The sequence below is a fragment of the Lepisosteus platostomus genome, chromosome 3, assembly GCF_059453375.1.
Source record: "Lepisosteus platostomus isolate fLepPlt1 chromosome 3, fLepPlt1.hap1, whole genome shotgun sequence".
Classification (NCBI taxonomy): domain Eukaryota; kingdom Metazoa; phylum Chordata; class Actinopteri; order Semionotiformes; family Lepisosteidae; genus Lepisosteus; species Lepisosteus platostomus.
In genome coordinates this window covers 4029742-4040208 of record NC_142613.1, presented here as the reverse complement: position 1 = coordinate 4040208, position 10467 = coordinate 4029742, and the positions used below count along the sequence as shown (strand labels likewise).

The 10467-nt window shown below is 53.8% G+C and overlaps 1 protein-coding gene across 12 annotated transcripts in view; it reads right to left on the bottom strand.

The window, feature by feature from the left end:
• Positions 1-838: 838 nt before the first annotated feature.
• The window catches only part of huwe1 (HECT, UBA and WWE domain containing E3 ubiquitin protein ligase 1), a 55371-nt gene continuing 45742 nt past the window's right edge, over positions 839-10467 (bottom strand). For 7 of the 12 annotated variants that reach the window (XM_088623971.1, XM_088623974.1, XM_088623977.1 and 4 more), the window contains 16 exons: positions 10162-10262; positions 9190-9346; positions 8943-9074; positions 8333-8548; positions 6735-7000; positions 5215-5314; positions 4927-5076; positions 4529-4774; positions 4156-4273; positions 3826-3966; positions 3390-3677; positions 3056-3161; positions 2852-2969; positions 2413-2594; positions 2142-2332; positions 839-1616 (listed from right to left, as the gene is read on the bottom strand). In XM_088623971.1, the coding sequence (XP_088480097.1) occupies positions 1514-1616; positions 2142-2332; positions 2413-2594; positions 2852-2969; positions 3056-3161; positions 3390-3677; positions 3826-3966; positions 4156-4273; positions 4529-4774; positions 4927-5076; positions 5215-5314; positions 6735-7000; positions 8333-8548; positions 8943-9074; positions 9190-9346; positions 10162-10262 (2615 nt within the window). In that variant the 3' untranslated portion in view covers positions 839-1513. Of the gene's footprint in view, positions 1617-2141; positions 2333-2412; positions 2595-2851; positions 2970-3055; positions 3162-3389; positions 3678-3825; positions 3967-4155; positions 4274-4528; positions 4775-4926; positions 5077-5214; positions 5315-6734; positions 7001-8332; positions 8549-8941; positions 9075-9189; positions 9347-10161; positions 10263-10467 lie in introns of all 12 variants that reach the window. The other 5 variants (XM_088623975.1, XM_088623981.1, XM_088623979.1 and 2 more) reach the window with 3 other exon arrangements.

The window sequence follows — 10467 nt, the reverse complement described above, 5'->3', positions numbered from 1 at the left end:
ATTACCGAGAAGGAAAGAGTGACTCTCCTGTGCCCGTGGTATGACAGACCCGTACACACACACACACACACATTCCCAGAGCCTCCAATTCCTGCCCACTTACCTTTTATATTTCCACACCCAGGGCGGTAATTCTGCCTATTTAACCGCTGCATTAATTAGTCTTCACCTTGCAACACAGGTGTGAAAACTAGATTTACTCAGCTGCTATCCCAGGTTCCAGTTTAAGGAGCGGCTTCCAATACGGTGTCGCTCAGGAGAAATGACACAAGAGTTGCACTTAAAACGGGGTCTGGTGCCAGGAAACCTGGAGTGTGGAGAGTGCGATATCCCTGCAGCTTTGTGCTGAAGTCCTTCGACAGGTTCTTTCAGATAAGTTCCCCATAACCCTCACAGCAGCGGACCAGAGCCTGACCGCCATGAATGTGCCCCACAAGGGAATGATTTAAGAGGATTCAGGGCTCAGGGGGTGAAGTACAAACTGGTCTCGGGGTATCAGAACCTCAGTGTGGTGGAAGAAACCCACCCTCCGCACACTGAACCTCAGTCACTTCCCTGTATAAGCTGGGCAGCACTGGCGCTTCCTAACTGGGAGGAAAAAACACAGAAATGGGGCTGTGGGATGACGGAGTTCATACTTTATTAATCGGGATGAATTCATTAGCTGTTATTTGGGGCACAATGCCAGGGGCGACGCCAAAGCTGGGGGAGGGGGTAGCAAACGCCTCAGTAAAAGCCCACAAACAGAACCAGAACCCAGACAAGAACAGTGTCCCTGATCCACCCAGAGGTCCAACACATCCCTGCCCCTGCAGAAACAGCCGAGGACCCACAGCGGTGTTCTTCTCTTAAGTCATTTTTAATAACAATAATATTTTTCATACAGGTGCACTTTTTATTTTTTGTCATTTCTTTGCAAAAAAATCATTTTCAAACTCACATATTTACTTGTCTATTTTCATTTCACCTTTTGTTTTTCTTACCCCCCCAAGCTCAAAAATAGACGGGCTGCAAACCCAGGACAGAAGGCTGGAACCTAGTGACTCGCGCTGCTTCTCTGGAAACCCCCCGAGGAGGAGCCGCCGATCGAAATTCTTCATCATCTTCGTCTTCTTCATACCAGCGCACGAAGTACTCGCACCCCCGCGCCATATTCCCACCCTCCCCACCCGGCAAACAAAAAAAAATCTAATCAAAAGGGTTGAACTTCTTTTCTTAGTTTTGCCCTTTCAGTTGCTCAAGACACGTCAGCTAGGAAAAGTCTCTCTCCAGGCACAAAGCATCCCCATTAACATCCGGTAAAACCACAGGAAATAAAGTCTCGTTCCTCGTTATCCTCTGCGTCGCAGTCTCTCGATCTCTTCCTCTCTCGCCACCCCTCTCCGTCCCAGGCCGTGCAGAGAGAGAGAGAGAGGCTCTGCTGGGGTAGGGTGTCTGTGCACTCGTCCTTCTCGCCTGTCCATCAATGTCTCTGCCTGCTCGCCTGTCTGTCTTTCTGTCCACGTCGGTCGGTCTAGGCCAGTCCGAAGCCCTCGGAGCACTCCTGGATGGCCAGCAGCAGCATGTGTCTCAGTTTCTCGTAGCTCTCGTAAGCAGGCAGGTCCAGCTGGTTAAAACTGCAGATGGAGCCGGAAACAAAGAATCAGTACTGGAGTAAGAAGACGCAACCCAGCAAATATTTCAGTTCGCTACAGTTAAACTCATGGAGGTACACTGCGTAAACAGAGTGCATACAGGTGTGTCTGTCAGTGGAGTAGAGGGTATATACTGCTCAGGTCAGTGTATATTACCAGGTGTGTGCAGAAGGCAGTCTGTCAGTGGAGTAGAGGGTATATACTGCTCAGGTCAGTGTATATTACCAGGTGTGTGCATACAGGTGTGTCTTGTCAGTGGAGTAGAGGGTATATACTGCTCAGGTCAGTGTATATTACCAGGTGTGTGCAGAAGGCAGTCTGTCAGTGGAGTAGAGGGTATATACTGCTCAGGTCGGTGTATATTACCAGGTGTGTGCATACAGGTGTGTCTTGTCAGTGGAGTAGAGGGTATATACTGCTCAGGTCAGTGTATATTACCAGGTGTGTGCAGAAGGCAGTCTGTCAGTGGAGTAGAGGGTATATACTGCTCAGGTCGGTGTATATTACCAGGTGTGTGCAGAAGGCAGTCTGTCAGTGGAGCGGTCATCACGGTGGATCTGAAATTTCTGGATTCCGTTCATGCCTTCCAAGGCGGCAAAGCCCTGGAGCGGGACCTTAGAAGTGCCTGTAACAAACTGGAGGAACTTGGCCCGGTCCGCCTGGTCAAAAGAGCGCAGGGCCCTCCAGAACCACTGGATCTGAGCAAGAGAGAGACGGTATTAATGAATGCACTGTGCCGTATTCATAGAGGAGGGATGCACACAGCAAGCCAGGGTACCTGTATGGAGCTGGACTGGTACTTGTGGTACTCCGTGTTGGCCTTGAGGTCGTCGATGTCGATGGTGGGCAAGCCGGATATGAGCAGCTCCAGCTCCTGCTCCGTGAAGATCGAGATCAGGCGCTTCGGGATGATCTCGTAGAAACCTTCCAGGAACGCCGCCAGCTGCTTCCGGATAGCTCCTGCACAGAACAGAGGTGGGGAATGGGGGTGGGGGTGGAGAAAGGCATGTTCAGCCAGGCCAGAGTCAGCACAGGTGAAAGGTCAAAGGCCATGCTCCCCTCCCAAAAACACATCTAATCACCATTCCTTCAGTTTCCTCACTTTTTTGCACATCAAGTTTTCCAACCCTTCCCAAAGCACAGATAGCCATTTTGTAAAAATGGACGTCCATTTTTAACTCCACTACACAGGAAGTGCGCGTGCGCCTTTCCCTCACCTGTCATCTTCATCTGGCAGACCAGGTGGACGTACTCCTTCTTGTTCTCCTCCGTCACCAAGATATTGGCTCCGTTGGGCTTTAGATCCCTCACCTCGCACACGCCGAACTCCTGGACCTGAAGCAGGGACAGAACGGAGACTGAATAAGCACTGCCCTACACACACGAGGCGCTGAGAGAGGGCTGTGGGCGGCGCCTGGTACCTCAGTGCTGAAGGTGAGCTCGTAGCCCAGTGTGGACACGTCGTTCTCCAGCAGGTATACCAGGCCCTGGTAAAAATGGTAATCTTCACTCTCCATGTCCGTGTACCTGTCAGAGAGACAAGCATGGAGCCAAGAGCGACACACAAGTAGAGACAAGGCGGAAGATCTTGGAAGTCTAGCCTTAACTGTGTACAAACATTTTCTGGCATATTAGCCATGGATGACAGATTAGAAAGGCACCTCCTTCACTCTTTTAAGGGTCCTCTGGTTTCGGAAGAGTGTAGGGTGCCGTGTGGTTCAGGAGAGCCCGAGGGGTGTGCTCCAGGTACTGTACCTGACACTCTTGCCCAGGATGTGCTTGTAGAAGCTCCGGGTGAAGTAGCACTCCAGCAGGCGGTTGTCATACACGGCCTTGGCGACGACGCGGCCCACGAACTTGAAGTAGCTGAGGTGGTTGGGGTTGCAGTGCGAGGAGGGGTTGATGGTGTAGGTGACACGGTCTCCGGGAGACGTGCGGAACAGCGCGTACATGGGGTTGAACATCTCCCGGGAGATTATCATGTACCACTCCCGCAACAGGCCCCCCGCGTCCTGACCTTCTTCACCCTCGAACACGATGTAGCTGAGACGGGGAGAGAAATGAGGGCTGATTACAGTTACACCAACACAGGAATGGGCAAACAGGTACACCGAGTGTGTACAGCATGTTTATCTGCATTGTAGCATCTCAGTATTCTAGTGTTGCAGTGTCTCAGGGTGGGGAGACTCACAGCCTGTTCTTCATCTCTTCAGGGCTCTTGCGGTGCAGCTCACGGTACGAGTCCTCGAAGACATGGTCCCTGCGCACGTGTACCGCCATGTCCTCCTTCCTCAGCCCCTCGTCCAGGCGCTCCAGCTCTTGGCGGAAATACCTGGATGAAGAAAGGACGGGAGAAGGAGGGAAGAGTGTTCAGATCCGGCTGCCACACGGGCCGAGCCCTGAAGCTGACAAGCGAGGAGACGCGCAGGAACGGCCTGGGGGGGAAAGAGCGGGGAAAAAAAACAGGCAGAAAACATAAAAGGAGGTGTTCAGAAAAAGCAGAGAGCGAACTCAGCCCTACTTGCGCTTGACGTCGAAGTCGAGGATGCGGATGTAGTCGACCAGCACGGCGAAGGGGCCGTCGGCCAGGTGAGTGGTGGACTGGCGCAGGATCTGGTTCAGAACGGTCCGGTGGGTCTCTGCAGACAGAGGAGGAGGAGGAGGAGGAGGGCAGGGGAGTCAACAGATGTACTGCGTTGAGACTGGTGTAGAACGTAAGTCACTATCCCTGCAGCAGGGTCTCAGTGTTTCAGGATCTGGATGTGTGCACCGGTCTCAGTGCGTCTGCCTGCAGAATTCTTCCCACTATTCCCCGAGGTATTGGCCCCAGTTTTTGTCCCTTTAACTGCCCTGATTTCTGTCTGGCACGTGTGGCCAAATGCGCGTGCGCTCACCGGCGAAGCGGAGGAACTTCTGGGTGTCGGGCGGGAGGTTGGCCGAGATGTGCATGGAGGAGGGCTCCCGGGAGAAGAAGGGGTCGAGCGAGGAAGGCGTGGCAGGGGTGAGGGGCGCGGGCGACAGCGGGGGCGGCTCGTCCTTGATGTGCGCCAGCTGGCTCTCCCGCGTGTCGCGCACAGGCGGCTTGCTCTCCCGCTCCGTGGCGTGGACCAGGAAGAAGGCCTCCACGGCTGGCTGGAGGACTGAGGTCGCGGGAGGGAGGCGAGCAGAGAAAAAGACAGGTTAACACGCACATAGAAGTCGGTTAAGTTATCACGCACTTCAACAGAACCAAGTGTGATGGGAAAAAAAAGTGCATGATGTGCAGTATGCACAGCGTGTGCGCGTGTCTCACCCAGTACAGCATGCTGGTCATGTGACTCCTCCAGCTCCTTCAGACACTCTCCCAGCATGTCCCACAGCTCGTCCAATAGGAGCTGCTCACTCAGGAGGGGCAGGTCAGGCAGCTTCTCCTCGCGCTCCGATTGGGCACTGTTCTCTCCACCTACACGGCAACATCATCAACAACACAACCGTAAGGCACCGAAGATCACCACCCACACTGCAGTCTCAAAATACACTGGCATCTGTCCCAGCCACCTACACAACAACGCAAGAACTTGAGATATCTGGGTTTTCTAACCTAGACTGGAGGACTCCTGGCCCAGGGGGGACGGCTGGTCCACATCCATTGGCGAGTCATCTCTCTGGGCAGGAGGGGGCTCCGAGACGGCAGCCTCCGACTGGGAGAGAGAGAGAGTGGGAGGAGGCAGGAACAGGCAGTAAGGATGATTGGAAAAGCATTGGGAGAGAGAGACAGGGAAACAGGTTAATACAGAAAACCACATTCAGCCAGCTTGCAAATCTGCAACCAGTGACTGACTGCCATGCACAGCCACACAACAACAGACAGCCTGAGAACAATGTGCAGAGAAAGGAATCCACAAAGAGACAGATGAACAGATAGAGAGACACATGAAAAATGAGTATTCAAGGAAAAAGAATAGAGACAAGAGCAAGAGACAGGGGGACAGGAGGCAGTACTGCTTTGTTTGCGAGAAGGAAAATCAGGCTACGAATCACACTGTTCAGCCATTCAGTGAGCATGCGTCAGTCAGTGTGCAATCCCAGCCAGGGTCCGTCAGTGGTCATCTCGGGCAGCCAGTGCGTCAGTCGGTCAAGTCCGCCAGCACGTCAAGAAACGAGTGTGTATGCAGGTGTCTGCATGTCTTGCTTCTCTATCAAGATGAACTGAACGGAATATTTCCGTTTCACATGTGGTGCACAGGGTATGTGGACGTTCCAGTATTAATTTCTAACTCACTCCACTGTAAATCAAAGAGAAACTGACAAAAACTTAAATTAAGTCAAACCAAACAAGTCCCCGCTCAAGTTCAATCATAAACAGCTCCTCCCTTTCATAATGATGGCTCAGCCCAATGAGAACAGCCTCTCATAATTCGCCCGAGAGGGGCGTGCTGTGACAACACGAAGGGCCACTCGCACGGCCGTATTTATGGACGTCACTCCAGACTTCACCACTGGCCCTGCCCTGACAGCTGCATTCAGGCAAACACCTCACATTCCTGGAGGAAAGCAGACTGATCTAAACAGTGGCTCAACCACAGCGCGGAGGTCGCAGCTCACATACAAATTCTGGCACAGATTCAGTCATTTTCCACATTCTCAGACCTTGGTTCCCTGTTTGACAGGTGGTACAAGCGTTTTGGGGGTATCTGGCCCAAAACTATTATTGCAACACTCCTTTATTTTTACAGCCTTCCTGAAACCCTTGTCCGTCATCCCATGGTAGAGGATGAGTAGTAAATAACAGGCAGAGCCTATCGATAGAGCCTGCCTCATGTTTGTCCTTGACCTCTCCCTTCTGCTCGGGGACAGTAACCCTCGGGCAGCCCTCAGGGTCCTCTCACACGGGACCATTCAGCCACTCGGGACAGGCTGGCGACCTAGCCCTCCCCAAACCAGACTTGTGTTGGTGTAGCTTCCCCCTAGCCTCTCAAACGGTCACTTTGGCCTCAGAGGTCAACGGCGCGACCCAGGAGCCCGAGGGCCCGTCGAGAGGGCCAGCAGCGGCGGCGGCGATGGTGGTGGAGGCGTCGGCGGCGGAGGGAAGGGCTGGGGGGGGGCGCGGCTCATGCTAACCGTAGCGGAGCTGGCCGTGCCAGGGAGGGCGACGCTCGGAGCGCCGGCAGCGGCGGCGGCGGCAGCAGCAGCGGGGGGCGTGGAGCCCGCGGGGGAGGCAGCCGCGGGGGCCGTGCTGGGAGCGGTCGTGCCGGCAGGGGCGGGGCCCTGCTGCAGGCGGCGGGCACGCTGCCCTTCCCTCACCATCTGGATGATGGCGTCAGCCTCCGCTTCCAGCTGCCGGACCGCCGCCTGGATACTGCTGGCAGAGCCCAGGCTGGAGGAGCCTGACGGGGAGGAAGAGAGAGAGTTTATTATCCCCAGGGGAAAATTATAACGGATACACACTGTTCCTGAACATCTGAATACAAGACGGAGACATCACATCTACTGTACATGCATAACTCATTACAGGAAAGAAAACAAGTCATGACATTTTACACATCGTTTAACAGTCACAGCATAAATGGCTTATACTGACCCCCTGCCATGGACCCTTGCCATTTAACTGCTTTAATAGATAAGGGAACAGATGAATATTTGTATGGCTCTGATCTACGACAGAGGGAGTGAGTGAGCATGTAGGAAGGGGAAGGAAGCAAACGAAGGCTATTAATAAACTGTGGTTGGTGTGCGCAGAGAGGCAGGGACAGCTCCTAACAAGTTAGCATTGTCAGGAGTGCTTTCTCGCCAAATGAGTACAGAGTGCAATCAGCCTGGCCTGGCTGCGTGCGTCCCGCCAGCAGCACCGGGTCGACGAGGCAGGGTCGTGCCGCGGTAACGGAGGGGAAACCTCAGGAGAGCATCTTCTCAAGCCACAGGGAAACCTCAGAGAATGAGGGTGTTAGGTTCTGTTTTTATTTTTATTCCCTTCCTGTGCGAGGTGGGTGTGTCCCTAAACTGGGTCTCTTCTCTGGATTGGCTGAACAGAGCGGTCCGGTACGGGACATCCGGAGGGTGTGTGTGTGTGGAAGAGAGGCGGGAGAAGAAACAGCGAACACGCCAGGCGTATCGGATATGTTTTCTTAGCAGCGGCGTAGGGCTGGGATTGTTGTGGTATCCGCGTTTTTTTTACGTTTTCCGTTATAGCTTAGTTTAGATAGAGTAGAGAGCTTGCGCAAGACTTTGCTTTGGCTTTGCCACCCCTTTCTTGGGAGTCAGGTTTAGAGGGTATTGGGTTGTAGAACAGTGTAATTAGTGTTTTTTTGTTTGTGCATTTCCGTCCGTTAAACCCTGGCGCATATGTTAGTCCCCATTCGCCCCTAGACTGAGCTATGCTGGGGACGTAACGAGGGCAAAGCTGGTCTTCATAAAATCAGGCCCAACAATGACCCCCTGCCCCCCTTCTGATAAGACCAGCAAACTTTCACTTCTTGAAGAAAAACCCAGGCTACACAAACCCCATCGTACAACAACTTGGTCACGCGGGAATGTTCATTCAGCCTGACGCCTCTCAGGTGTGGGAGAGGGGAGCCTTCGCCCCCGAGACAGGAAATCTAGTGAAGCCGTAAAAGTCACTACACAAGAGTAACTGGACCGGGGCTCCGCAGGACCGGGCCTGGAGACCCCTGCTCTACAGGACCCCAGGGTTCCCCAAGCGGGACAGGCAGTGTAGTTACCCAGTCTGCCGGTCTGCTTGGCCTTCTTGTTGGCTCTGCGCGTGTCCTCCCTCAGTTGGATGATGACCTGCAGGACCCTCAGGAAGAACTTCTGCGTGGAGGTCTTGGAGGTCAGCGAGCTCATGGAGGGCAGCTGCAGCTCACGGCCGCCCAGCGTGCGCTTCTGCGTCGCCACGATCACCACGTTCTCCGCCGTGTCGAACCTACGCCCCCGCCCGCGCGCGCACACACAAACACACAGGTTAACACCACGGAGATGATAAAACAGCCATTACAGAACACTGCATGCGTCCAGGTTCCTATATGTGCAGTGTTAAGCAGCGTCTGAGTTTGTCTTGATCAATATCTCCGCGCATTGGTACTAGTGACTCTGCGGTTGTCTCTCTCTCAGTGTGCCAGTACTCGCTGTTTGTATCTCTCTTGGCGTGTCTGTATCCACACCTCTTTCTATATCAAGGCCTCTCTGGGTCAGTATAAATCTCTGTGTGTCCGTATCAGCTCCTGTGTTAGGATCTCTCTCCATGTGTCCGGATCAGAGCTTATCCTGTCGGCAGCCGCCTCCTTTTCTCCGTCTCGCTCTGAAGTCTTTCCCACTAGACCCATCCTCACCTGCTGGTCATCTTGCCCTTCAAAGGTGTGCTGTGTGGAGCGTCGTTTGGTGTGCCATCAGGGGAGTGGGCATCTGCCTGTGCTCTCCTCTGCTGCTCCAGGTTGTACTCTCTCAACTCTGCCAGGAGAGTGCCTGAGGAAGAGCAACAGGGAAGCATTACTCCAGGTAACCTGCTGTACGGCAGCACTGAAAAGGTGAACGAACGACCGCCGGGTTCACTGTGCCCGGGCACATCAGCAGTACGGACCGATCTGTTTACAGAGGGTGTAGCCCAGCTGTCGGGCTCCGCTGAGCAGCAGCCTCAACACCGTGTCTCGGGTCGCTGCGTCGCCCCGCGACAGCTGCAGCAGGATGTTGGCTGCATCCTCCAGACCCTCCTCTGAGCAGGAGTGTGACGTCAGGACCTGCACACACACAAAGCAACACTATAAGCACAGGAACCGAATCGGACACACGGCAACGATCTTTTGCTGCTGGAAGAGGTGTTAGTGGGGCCAGCAGGGGTCACTCACCCTGCGGTCCATGTGGGTCCTAATGCCCCAGTGTAGCGATGGGGACACTATACTGTAAACAGGCTCCGTCCTTCGGATGAGACGTAAAACCAAGGTCCTGACTCTCTGTGGTCATTAAAAATCCCAGGGTGCTTCTCGAAAAGAGTGTCCTGGCCAAAATTTCCCATTGGCCCTTACCAATCATGGCCTCCTAATAATCCCCCTCTATGAACTGGCTACATTACTCTGCTCTCCTCCCCACTGACAGCTGATGTGTGGGGAGCGTTCTGGCGCACTATGGCTGCCGTCGCATCATCCAGGTGGGGCTGCACATTGGTGGTGGTGGAGGGGATCCCCATTACCTGTAAAGCGCTTTGAGTGGAGTGTCCAGAAAAAGCGCTATATAAGTGTAAGCAATTATTATTATTATTATGAACAGAAAATCCTTAGTCACCCATCACCTCAAGATTCAGCAGAAATATTTTCATTAGCATAAATATATCTGAATACATGAATACATGAAAACTGGCTCTCCTGCAACAAGTCACTGTCCATGCAGATGTACTCCATCCACAATAAAATATCCAAGTCCTGCTCACAACAGCCTGCAGCTCACGATAATTCCCCAAACCGCAGTGAAACGGGTGTCTGATCGCCATGGCAGCGGGATGCATTTGCCCCCCGTCCTTGTGCATCATCGCCCACCTCGGGGTCCAACTGCCTCTCACCTCCACAGAGAGCTGGAGCTGCTTCTCCGTCAGCCCCGTGGAGGCCATCTTGCTGTCGCCCACGGGGTCCGAACTGCGCACTGGGGACCGAGACTTGACACCTGAGAGACAGAACAGGGCGAGCACGACAACATGAGGAGGACCACGGGCAAGAGGCGGCTTGTCGTTCGAGTCGCGAGCATCTAATCCCTGCGTGTCCTGGAGAGAAGCCAGGGTATATCGGCTTCAGCAGCGACACACGAAGGTCGGATAAAGACGTGGAAAAGAGAGGGAGACAAAAGGGCTAAAGAGAGGTACAGAGGAAGA